The sequence below is a fragment of the Ceratotherium simum genome, chromosome 1 (assembly GCF_057802395.1).
Source record: "Ceratotherium simum simum isolate JZ-2026a chromosome 1, ASM5780239v1, whole genome shotgun sequence".
NCBI lineage: Eukaryota > Metazoa > Chordata > Mammalia > Perissodactyla > Rhinocerotidae > Ceratotherium > Ceratotherium simum.
Genome location: NC_141900.1, coordinates 85,080,620 through 85,093,625, shown reverse-complemented (window position 1 = coordinate 85,093,625; position 13,006 = coordinate 85,080,620). Strand labels below are relative to the sequence as shown.

The 13,006-nt window shown below is 44.9% G+C and overlaps 1 protein-coding gene across 1 annotated transcript; it reads right to left on the bottom strand.

Moving 5' to 3' along the window:
- Positions 1-287: 287 nt before the first annotated feature.
- Positions 288-11,089, bottom strand: GARIN1A (golgi associated RAB2 interactor 1A). The gene is made up of 5 exons (XM_004418717.3): positions 10,937-11,089; positions 7,947-8,131; positions 6,843-7,092; positions 5,199-5,317; positions 288-619 (listed from the first exon to the last, which is right to left on the bottom strand). The coding sequence occupies exons 1-5, from the start codon at positions 11,087-11,089 to the stop codon at positions 424-426; spliced, it is 903 nt and encodes a 300-aa protein (XP_004418774.2). The 3' UTR covers positions 288-423.
- Positions 11,090-13,006: the final 1,917 nt, after the last annotated feature.

Genomic DNA, 13,006 nt, shown 5'->3' with positions numbered 1-13,006 from the left:
ATTCTCAGGATTTCTTTCACTTTGGGCTTGTAGCAGCCCAGCCTGTTCCCCTTGCCTCCCCCTTTGAAAGAGGAAGTTGGATTTCTCCTCAGCCCCTTTCCTCTGAACTAGCTCTCTTGGCTTTGCTTGGCTGCTTTAGGGTTTCAACTGAGCAGAGACAGAAGGTTTTTCCCACTTATTTTCCCAAGGAGTGATCTCCTGCTCCTAATCAGTCCTTCCCCAGCCTGGAGACCCCTATAGCACAGCCTACAACAATTAAGGACTCACTTGTAGGTTTATTGGTGGAAGTACAGAAGCACCTTGTGATAAACACCATCTCACCTCTCTCATGGAGTTTGGCCCACAATGGGAACACAGCATTATAGGAGGTTGTAGCAAGTGACTGAATAAAGTCAGGGAAGATCGCCACGTTTTAGCTCCATCTCAGGGTCCCAAAAAGTTCTGTCCAAGGGCACTGGCTACAGGAGTCTGAAGGAAGTGCTCCTCCGGATTGTCTTGTTCCCAGAGGCTGTGGCTCAAGGTGGCTCTCATGGGTACATTCATATTGACTGGAGATGCCACAGGTGAGAGTGTCTTGCAGCTGTTGAAATCATCTATCTCAATGGCAGTGTCAGAGTTTCTGTTGGAGCCCAGGAATTTTGGAATCATTGAAAGCAATGGAAGAAAAAGAAGGCATTGTTAAAAATCTAATTTAAAAACTGTTTTCTAATTACGTCTTTTCCAGCACAAATGCCTTGAACACAGATGTGAACATGGAAATGACAGGCCATGACAATATGTACATATGGTATGATGTATCTAAGAGTGACCTGAGAGAAAGCCAAGTGGGAGAGAGGCTGGAGCTAAGGCCTGCTCTGCTGAAGTCAAACAGTCACTCCTCCAAACCTTAAGCATTGCTTTTATGTGTTGAGAACCTAACATGTCACGACTCAAGGCAAAATCTGAACCCACCGGGATATCTGTCTGATGCCCACTATAACCTGTCCGGCATCAGCCTAAGCACAAAGAAAACCTTAAGACAGTTCTCCAAAACAGTAGCAACTTAAAAAAAAAAAATCACAACCACTTAGTGTGTCTAGAAAAACACACAGTGTGGCTAAAATTTTTTTTTTAAATTTTGATTCCAAGTGAAATACATATTTATTCTAAATGAAAAAGCTTGAAACTATAAAACAGCACCAAAAAGAAAATAAAAATCACTCACACTGTAACTATTCATACATAAGTGCAGTGAGTTTTTTTTTTTTTTTTAAGTGAAAATAATTTTAGAGTTTTTTAGCTAGATTGGCAATGTGGCCAAATAATCTAAAAACCTCTTTGCCACAACACACCTAGAAATGCTAGATAAAATATAAAAAGTATAATTTTAAATGCATTGTTGAACTCACAAGAAGTAAAGAAGAATCCCAGGGGCCAAAAATTAAAGACCGGCGAAGTGAGTGTGAGCAGAACCTGGGCTGCCTGAGTGACTTGCCAGTCTTGGTCACCCAGGGCTGGGGTTTTCATGGCCCTCTGACACAGGAGATAAGGTCTAGGGCCCAAGCTGGACGGGGAGCTAACTGAAGTATTTAAGTATATAAATCCAGGACTTTCAAAGCTACATTCTTGGCAAAAAGTTACACCAGAACGAAATCCATCCAGGGTCACAAGCTCATCTATATCAACCTGGATTCTGGGTCAAAAAAAAAGTCTTCTGAAATTTCTTATCTTTGGGCCTGTCCTCATGCTGGTTTGAGGTCTGTAATGAAATGGTCCAAGAACTCCCATGCTGAGAAACTAGTATAAAAGATTTCTCCTGAGCCAGTAACATCTTTGAGGCACCTGACAGAAGCAAACTTACAATGGTGCTTTGGAGTCACTCCTCACCCCACCTCCCCCTCCCACCAAAATTTGGGGGAATATGAGTCCCACATGTTTGAGATAAAGTCTGTTTGAGATAAGCGCCAGACAGCTCAAGACCCATGTGATATCAGTATCTGTGTGAGAGGAAGTGGAGAGAAGCAACAGGGTATCTGATGTACCTAAAAACAGGAGTGCTCCTAAATCTCCCACAGTCTCTCCAGAAAGTGCTGCAGGCCAACTTAAGAAGGAAACTGGACGTAAGTGCCAGGGGTCCGTGGTGAAATCTGAAGGGGCTGGAGCGTTATGTGCCCTATGAACTCTCAAAACCATCAGAACACTCTCCCTTGCAGGACACAGCCTCAAGCTAAGGAAAAGCCACTGGAAACTGAATCCAAATTGAGTAAGATAGGGCCGGCCCCGTGGCTTAGTGGTTATGTGCGCGCACTGCACTGCTGGTGGCCTGGGTTCGGATCTTGGGCGCGCACCGACGCACTGCTTCTCTGGCCATGCTGAGGCCGTGTCCCACATACAGCAACTAGAAGGATGTGCAGCTATGACATACAACTATCTACTGGGGCTTTGGGGGAAAAAATAAATAAATAAAATTATAAAGTCAGTCCACCTAAAAAAACAAACAAACAAACAAATTGAGTAAGATAGAGACAATAGAAGCAAAGCAAAGAGAGAGGTCAGCTGAAGGTAAGAGAGACGAACACAGCCAAAGAGGGCCATAAACACTTCACAAGAACGACACAAGAGGGAGCTCTAGAGCAGAAGCCGGAAAGCTACCGGACGCCTGCCACCTTCCCAAAGGTTCAGGAACACCATTTCACGTAAAAATAAGCATCAGTAAAGGATCATAATCAAACCACACACAAAATTATATAAGAAAGGAGGAGGATATGAAGCATAATAAATCCTTACAGACCATGAAAGTACATTAAAAAGATGTGCCTACAGGGGCCGGCCCCGTGGCATAGCAGTTAAGTGCTCGTGCTCTGCTGCTGGCGGCCCGTGGTTTGGATCCCGGGTGCGCACTGAGGCACTGCTCTTCAGGCCATGCTGTGGCGGCGTCCCATATAAAGTGGAGGAAAGTGGGCACAGATGTTAGCCCAGGGCCAGTCTTCCCCAGCAAAAAGAGGAGGATTGGCAGATGTTAGCTCAGGGCTGATCTTCCTCGCAAAAAAAAAAAAGATGTGCCTACAAAACACATGGAAACTGCAACCTAGCATCTCAAAATGAGCTAAAAGAAATTAAGAAAATGACAGACTACGTGAAAGAACAATAGAAGTCAGAATTTTAAAGATTTATGGAGGAAGTGATAAAGTTGAGACAAACATTAGACATTTTTAGGAAAAAAAAATTATTTCCAAAATGAAGCCTAAACTATAAAGAACACAAGATCAAAGAAAGCAGATATCACCTCAAGGGAGATAGAGGACTAAAGGGAGGAGAGTTTAAAGAATATAAAAGAAAGAGAAAGTGACAGATCTATTAGATGGGCAAAGATGATCCAACATACAAATAATAAGGGCACCCAAAGAAGAAAATTTACATTATAATTCAAGAAAACTATCTTGAAACGAACAAACAAACAGAAGACTGGAAAGTACATACAAGGCACAGTGTGACCTGAGAGAACTGACCATCATGACCACCACTGGGACGCTGCCCCGGAGCGAGGCTATAAAAGCTCCAACAGAGAGGATGTGTGGAGAGTCCTTTGTATAGAGCTGCTGCCTCTTCCCCCGAAAATGAAAAACAGGGGCTTCCGAGACCACCCAGAGAGCTTGAGCTTGGTCCCCGGGGTCTGGGAGACCCAGTAGGTAGGGGCACAACTCCTGCCCAGGAAACATGGAGAGTGGCAGAGATGGGAGAGGGGGTTTCTTTGGTGGTGGAGTGAAGAGGAGTTGCTTCTGTGTCCAGGAGGCACAGTCCTCCTCTCCAGTGGCCGAAGTGTGAGAGGGCATTTCCTGAGGACCAGAGGTGGACTGTATCAGAGCGAGGAGCCAGCCTGGAGCCACCGTAAACCCCACCCAAGAGGACTCCCTTAAGGAGTGAGGGGACTCTGACAACTAGTGCCTGGGTGGCTCGGATTCCTGCAGAGCCAGGGCGCAAGGAGGGGTGGTGGCCACATGCAAGGAAGGTGTCACAGCATCACCAGAGCTGCAGTCGGGGTGGGGGGGCATGAGGGGGACTTTAAAGAACCCAAAGAACCTAAGAGGAAAAAAGTCAGCTTTGAACGTAGGCAAACAGAAAGAGAAGAGTGACAACCCAGTCCCTACTATGAAAGGCCATCTTAATATGGGGCCAGGCTGAGAAAAGGGAAAAGGTGTGATCAGTCCAGAGTTTGGATAATTTTCACCCACTGAACATTTTAATTTCAGGATGGATGCTGCTTTTGCAATTTAAAGGGACCAAAGGACCTTTTATGTTCTAAGAGGGAGCTCATCTGCTATGGGGCCTTCCCAGAGAGTGAGGAAGATTCGCCCTGAGCTAACATCTGTTGCCAATCTTCCTCTTTTTGCTTGAGGAAGACTGTCCCTGAGCTAACATCTGTGCCAATCTTCCTCTATTTTGTATGTGGGACGCTACCACAGCACAGCTTGGTGAGCAGTGCATGGTTCCATGCCTGGGATCAGAACCCGTGAACCCCGAGGCCGCTGAAGCGGAGCACACAAACTCAACCACTACGCCACTGGGCCAGCCCCAAGAACCAGCTTTTATCCAGGGGCAAGAGGAAAATTTCTCCCACTGAAAAAATTACAAAGGGAAGACAAAAATAAATTTGCATTTTGGTGACACCCTACAAGTTGTATTTGTTTAACATACTGGTTGCACAATCTTGCTTTGGGTTTCTATTGCTTGTTACAGAAAGAGTCTAATACAATTACTTAGTAAATTAGTAAAACTTTGTAGCCAGTCATGGTCTCCCTTTTGGATTACTGTCTGTACTGTCCATTTACAGAAGAGATAGGTGAGGCAAAGAGAACATGGGATTGTCTTACCCATGGGACCTTGGTGAGTTAGGATTGGAGATAGTCGATAGGATCTGACCCCATGAGCCTGCTTTATTAGCTTACCCTTCTTTGAATTAATTGACTCATCCCTCATTCCTTTTACTGAGCACCTTCCATATGAAAACACTGGGGTTTGCCTAGGAAATATTCAGATCAATCAGCCACAGACCCTGTTTTCAAGGACAGGCTTACAATCAAGTTGAGGGGTAAAAGTCACGTGCATACCTGTCTAGAATAAAAAGAAGGAACTGAGATAGGCTGGTAGAGGGTGTCACTGACCCCATCCATGGCTCTGCTGCAGGAAGGGATGCGGGGCTGCCTGCACAGAGGACCCACCTGTCTGCTGTGAGCTGAGACCTTCCTGTGAGATGTGAGAAACTGCCGCTTGTCTGCTCAGCTGCTGACAGCAGGAAGCTTTCACTGGGCTGGGAGGATGATGGGAGGCTGCTTTCAGGCTGGATGGAGAAATATACAGTCAGATGACCAGCTCTGCTCCCTGATAGTTCTTGGCCTCCTCGGGCCGGAACCTTGAAGGCACTCAGTTGAGCCTTCCAGCCTACCCCTGGGGACCTGTTCCTCAGACATTAAGCCCTAGCATCATCAGACCAAAAACGAGGCCCGGGGCAGGACCACCTCCTCTCTCTGATGGGGTGCTGTGACTATTCCGCCCAGAACACAAGATCGGAACATTAAGAACCAGAGCAGGAGAGCTGTACAAGCTGACTTTCGAAGTTAGTGATGGCATACCTGAAGCATACAACTTAAATGAGAGGGGGAAAGTGTTTGGATTCTGAAATCTGAAGATTTTAGGCAATCTAATCTATTGAGCTTTTCCTTCCTGTGCTTCTACCCTCAGCAGGTCCTGGGAAAGGCTTCTCTGTGTCAAAGGAAAGAAAAAAATCTTAAATAACTTGAAAGGGAAAAGCAAATCCTTGGGGGAAATACTTGCAAAAGCTTGTGATTAAAAGGTTAAAATTCTTGATGTATAAAAAGCTTTGTTTTACAAATCAATTTAGAAAAATACAAGGATGCCAATAGAAAAATGGCCAAACAACATAACAGACAATGCAAAAAAACAACAAAAAAAACATGTAACAATGCTCAAACTCATTGAAAATCAAAGATGCCACCTTTTTAGCTATCATATTAGAAAATTTATTAAAATTCATACTTCTCAGTTGTGATAAGGATTCAGTGACACAGACACTCATAGAGAGTATAATTTGGTATGACCTTTCTGGAAATAATCTGGCAATATGTATCAAGAACCTTAAAAATGTTCATACCCTTTGAATTCTGCTTCTAAAAGTCTATTCTGAGAAAACAATCAGAAATGTGGACATGCATGCTTGTTTTTAGCATCCTTTACAATAATGAAAAGTTAGAAATAACTCTAAATGTCTATTGGTAGGGGAATGGTGAAGTAAGTTCTAATTTGTTCATACAACTGAATAGCATGAAATTATCAAACTGATGTGTATGAAGAGCTTTTAAAAGACATGGAAAAGTGCTTATGATATAAGCTAAATTGAAAAAAGCAACATTCAGAAATGTATATATATTTAATGTCCTCAAATATATAAATTAAAACTTCAGTTAAAATGAAAGACTAGAAGGAAATATGCCAAAATGTTCCAAGTGATTGCTTGGGGCTGGAGAGAAGTGGGGGTGATTTTCCTGTAATTTTTTCATTTTCTTCAAGGAGCATTAGTCCTTTATAACACTGAAAAAAAAAAAACCAGCAAAAAAATAGAAAACCATTTTTATGTGAGTTAAGTACTTTATAGCTCTTTTTCAGGAAAACTAAATTAATTTGCTTTCTATGTTTGTAGATCTCAATTGGGTGTGTGCATATCATTGACCCTTGAAAATGAAGTCTGCTCGTCAATTCACTAGACTTGAATATCCACCAGTCCCCACAAGGCGCTATGCCTCCCTTCCCCCCTGACTCTACAGATCTTGGCGGGAGGGCCCACTTACTGTTGTTTCGGTGGAGCTGCTGGGCATCCTGGGCACCAGGCAGTGAGTGAACTGGATTCTCGGGTCTTTGGTGGTGATGGACAGACCTTTCTGCAGAATTTTCACCAAGCGGATCCAGAATTGAAACACGGCCTCTGGATGTTTTTCATGGAGCCTCAGGTAGTAGATCTTTTCAGTCACCGTCCTAACCCTCAGGATGCGTTGGAGCCGGTCGCAGATTCGCAGCTCCACATACTTCAGGGGGAGAATCCTGGACACAATCAGGAAATTCCCACAGTGGAGAAGCCCATGATTTTAATCAACCATGCTGGTGCCTACCTAGAGCCTGGCTCAACCTCACTAGGCTCCCACCTCTGCTTGGGGGATGTCCAAGAGAGAAAGCTCGTGGTCTGAGAGTAGGAATGGTTACTAAGACTGACTCTTCTCTGAGGTCCAGGGCCTTAGTTGTTAAAGAATCTGCCCACATCAGTAACAATGGCTGATGGTCAACATATAATATCTCATTTAATCCTCACAACAACCCCTTGATGAAGGAAAGATAAGTATTATTAATTACCTTTTTCAGAATTGGAAACTGAGGCTCAGAGAAGCTAAGTGATTTGCCCAAATTTAGTTCTTCTTAAGTAGAACCAAGGTTTTCTGGAACCAAGGTTTTCTGACTCCATTTCCAGGTCTCCTTCTCCCTATATCCTGATTAACTGTGTTGAAAGAGTAAGGAGAAGGATGGACGTCTCCTATACTACCACGATTTTTTTTTTCCATCTCAACACCTCAAAATCCCATTTGACTTTCATACCCTTCTCCTTTTTTTGGAAACCCCGTAAGTCTATATAGAGAAAATAAAAATAAGCAAAAGGAAAAATAAGCAAAAGCCAATATCCTCAAAAACTAGGCTGAGACAGGGACTGGTGCTCTACCCACAGCACCAAGTACAGTGCTTGGTACAAACAGATACTAAATAGATATTTGTTAAATGAATGAATGAACTCTACATAGTTTATACACTAAAGAACACAGTCCTTTCTTTTCATCTAAAGTCCAGCGGCAAAACCATGCAGTCAGTCATCCCACCCCTTCTGGCCCCTCCCTCAAGCATTTCTTTACCTGCTGAGGGTGATGACTGGAGCAGAACCAGGTGGGCTCCAAGTGGAAGACTGACCCTGCGGCCAGGTGACGTTGGCCATCAGGAGGATGTTGGGGAGTGGCAAGGAGGGCACCGAGGAGGTCACCCCGAGGATCACAGTGGTAGACCCTTCACAGACATCCATCCAGTTCCCGGGCTTAGTGACCTAGAAATCAGCCCCAGGTATGTGGGTCAGAGAGAAGCAAAAGACAAGGGTGGAAGGTACAGGTGCTAGAAAGTGGCACTTCAACTTGCGACGGGCTTGGAGCACCTGTGCTTCTTGCAGGCACGTGGAACATTGGGTGGGGCCATGACCTGCATCCATCCTCTTTGTAGGTCTCCCCAAATAGACTTAAGCTCATTGCCAAAAGGAACGCTATATTGCCCTTCTTCATGTCCTCTGCATTAACTAGTTTTAAAAGGATGCACTAGTAAGAAAAACTGAGTGGCATTAAAATGTTATTCCTCCAGCCTTGAATAGAGGAGGTTTGAATAGAGGAAACCAGGAGAGGTTTCCAATGGTCTGGATGGGAGATTGTGTGAAGAAAGTTCCGGAAGAGGAGGAGAGTGAGGAAAGAGCTGTTGAATGGGAAAGACCCAGGCAGTCCAACTTGAGGGAGGTTTGGGGAGCTTCCCCCAAGATGAGGGAGGGCCCAGCTTGTTACTGAGTCTTGAGTGTAATAACGACCTGTTCTGTTGCAGCACCCGGGGCTGTGTCAGGACAGGGAGACGGGATGCCTGGCACTGGGGCACCGTGTCTCAGCTAAGACACTCCCACCTCACTGTCCAGGGCAGGCAGAGAAGCACCAAAACTGTGGCCTCTAAGGAACCACAGGGACCAGGGTAACAAACATCTGAGGAGTGACCCCTATATTCCCAAGACAAGAGGGCTTTCACCCAATGTTCTAGACTTTGTAAGACCATCGGGATCATTTCACAGCCCCTAGTGGAACTGGGGACATGGGGAAAGCCCCAGGGATGACTGAAATTTAAGTTCCCACAAACCTGACCAGATGGTGCTCCAAGAAAAGTGAATGTTGATTTTGAAAAAAAAAGTGACATTTCTTGGAGACATGCTGTGGAATGAAACTCATATCCACTACAAAAAAGAGAGGGCTGCACACACTGAGAGTAAGTGCTAAATAAATGTTTGTGGGTGATGCTGCTCAGAGGTGAGGGAGGTGAGGGTGATGCTGAGGAGCGGGAGGGAGGGTGCAGCATAATGGTGTGGGAGGATCATCTCAAGGAAACGTTAGCTCCACCGTGGGTCAGCTTCAGCAGGCGGGCTTTCCCCCTCCTGGGCACAGTCTGAGTTTCCTGCTGCCTGAGACACTTAGTGTCCAGCCAGAGAATCTAAACAGTTCTAATATTAGGCCAAAGAGAACTTATTAAGAGAATAAACTTGCTGCCAAAATAGAATCACATCCAAATAGAAATGACTAGAATTTGGTATCCTGAATCCATATCTCTGGACTAGAATCTGGACCTCCCATGTTACTGCTCCCTCTCTACCGAGAGTGTGTTAGGAATGAGCGCGTCCCCATGTTGCCCGCTGATCGCCCAACTACGCTGCTCCCTGGGGCAGTGCAGGGACATGGAGCACCCAGAGCCATGAACCAGCTGTTAGAACTCTGGGGGACTTCATCAGAGAGTAGCTCGCTTTTCTGTGAAGAGGTCTCCAAATTAAGCCCAATACCCACCTCAAATTTTGCCCACTCTCTCCTGTAACTCCTCACGGCTTTTCAACTACACCAAGTGGATATATATATATATATATTTTGTGTGTGAGGAAGAGTGTCCCAGAGCTAACATCTGTGCCAATCTTCCTCCACTTTATAGGCAGGATGCCACCACAGCACGTCTCAATCCGCGGTGTGTATGTCCGCGCCCAGGATCTGAACCCACATACCCTGGGCCACCAAAGCGGAGCATGCGTACTTAACCACTACGCCACTGGGCTGGCCCCCATGAAATGGATTCTTGACTGCAAACCCTCCCTGAGCATTCCAGCCTCCTGCCTTCACCAGGTACCTGCGGTCTCTCTACCCGGAACATCCTCTCCCTACTCTTCCACTTACGAAAGTCTCAGCAATATCTCAAAGAATGGCTTAAGACCCTGTCTTCCGGGAAGCCTTCTTCAACTGCCAAAATCCAGAGAGAGTGCTCTGAACTCCCTCGGCACCACTCTCTGTGCTCATGCTTTAGGGATCAGTTGGTCCGAGCCATCTGACATAGAGCTTTCTTAACAGTTACCATTTTATAACATGCCCTTGAAACCTACAAATTCATAAGCTTCTGGACCAGGGACAATATCTGATCTCTCTATGCACCTCCTGCCCGACACACAGCTTGCTTATTAACTGGTTATGCCACACCTGCAAGGGAGCACAGGTGCACAGGTTCCGGCCAGATCACGAGAGAGGGACAGGCAGCACCTCGGTAGGTGTCATACATATTAAAATGACCGCCCCATATCCCTGTGGCTCCATGCTTTCCATGCCACAAATGCTCACTTCCATCCATCATATCACCACCCTTTGAGGGATGGTAGAATCTGGCCAAGGCCAATTTATTCAGGGGCCTTGCTCTCAAACGAGGCTGTTTCTAAACCATCCCAGAGAGAGGAGGTTAGATTTCAGAGCAGGGATTCTGGCAGCTACCTTCATCCCCTCTAACCAGTTTGCGCTAGTGGCCCCAGGAGGGTGCCTGTGGACCCTGCCTGGGAGTGAGCGCTGAAGTCTCCTTTTGCAGGGTAGAACTCTATTTCCTTAAAACACGCAACCTGCAGGGAACTCTATGACCCTATAGGCACAAACAGGTGAACTTGGGACCCAGACCCTCTGATTTCTCTAGCCATAGTGGCTTCTTTTTCTTCCCCAGGGCTTTCAAAGGCTACAGCATTTTTGGACCAAGCCCCAGAAACAGGTTTTGGAAAGAGAAAGAGAGCTGGCCCTGAGCTGCACAAGGATACCTGGATAAAGTTGCTTTCAAACACCGCCGAGTCGGAGAAGAGGTTGAATTCTGGAGAATGAATCAGTTGACAAAGAAGGCCATCTTCCACCCCAAGTTCTACTCCAGGGCCTGGTTCCCTGACCTCAGGTGGAAGGCCCCTAATTTTATTCATTGATCCTTGGGAAGAATGGGCTGGGGAACATCTCTGGGGCTCCACGCAGACCCAGCCCAACTCCAGGTGTTGGTGTGACCACTGCTCCCCCCAGCTCCACGGCTCCACCTGCCCTCCTGACTTGTGGGCTGTCCAGCAGGCCAGGGAGAGCCTGTCAGCTCACAATGGCAGGAATGACATCAGGCAATGTGATGGGTAACAACAGGAAAGGAAAAAAAGAAGAGGAAAGAAAGGATTGGGAGTGAGGAGGGTTTTCTCTCCCTCTTCCTACTCACTACAAACTAGCAGTAATGTAGCCTACTCCATTTTTCACTCAATCCCCCCACAAACATGAGTACAATGACTCTCCCAAGGTTATGCCAAGACAGCAGTGAGCTGGCCAGAACAGCAAAGAAGGCTCTTGGGAAACCCTCAGCCTTCAATCTTCCCCCTCACAGCGAAGCATCTCACAAACTTTTTCTGTAAGTGTGAGTCATTCACCTAAAATCAGGCCCTCCCCTGGCCAGTGGAGCTCGGTTGGGGGACAGCAGTTCACCACAGTCTTCCCTTCCCCATCTCATGGGATAAAATGAGAATTTTTGTTTAAACACCAGGTGGTTAACAAAGCAAAGAGGATTTTATTTGGAACCAGTGGGCAAAGGAAGAATTAGTGGCACAGTGGTATACTGGAGCCAGCGCAAAAAAGATCACGAGATCTGATTGTTAAATTTTCAGGAACTTTACAGGCCAGTTGTTAAACACAACCATTATTAAAAATTTAATTATATAAACTTACAATTAAATAAATTACATAAGAAACAAAGGTAATAAATAACCCAAACTTATCACTTCTTATTTACATTTTACTGCTCTCTACACCCTTCAGGACATTTGTATCTATTGTATCCACATGGTAGAAATACCATATAATGATGGCTACTGTTGCATATCTCTTCTCATTGTGTGTTCAGGAACTGCCTGTTGGTCACTATCTTGAAACCAGCCATATTGGGAGTTATTTACACCATGGAAATCACCAAATGCTACAAATCAGGCTAATTGTCTAGACTAAAGTGATAAAGAAAATGTTAATGATGCAGATTAAACTCAAAAGTGTGTCTGTAGCTGTTATATTGTGGGCACAAAAGAATCTGAGGAAATAGTCTTCCAGTATTTGAAAGCTATTATCTGATTAGCAAAGAAGTTGCTTAAGTCATTGACGAACATGTAAAGCTACAATATCCAACTTTGCTATTTCACTTCCGCCTTATTCATTGATGTAAGTGGAAAAATCAACCAACATTCAGGTAGGAACTACCCTTGTTTGTCAGCTGCATAGGTTGGCTAGGAATACAAGAGTTTGACAAAAATCAATGGAAGCCTTCTGTGAGAATCAATTGGCTATATGAAATTTACAATAAAAAGCATTGTACATTTTGTTATTTATAAACTGTGTGCTATACATGTCAGTAAAATTTATTAAGAAAAACATATATACTTATATGTATGCATATATATATATATATATATATATTTTTTTTTTTTCCCCCGTAGGAGACCTGGTTGGTTGTTAAACATTCACTGTACACCACTGTAGTGGCACCAACTCCTCCTCTCCTCCTGCATCTCCTATCCCTGGTACCAGGACAAGAAACTTCCACTCAGACTGGACTTCTTCAGGTTGCATGAAGTTGAGGGGTTAAATCTCTTTGTGTTTCTCCCCTGGCTGGGAGGCCTGCTTCCCATTCCCCAAAGCTGTTACATCAGAAGCAGGAGCTTATTTCTCATTGGGCTTATTTCTTCTTAAGACTTGCTCATTAGAAGAGAAAACTAACCTTTGTCTTTTTTATTGATACAAAGTCTATAACATCAGAAATTCAAACAGTCAAACAACCTGCAAGGTTATTACTTTTGCTTTCTTAACACACTACTTTCCGT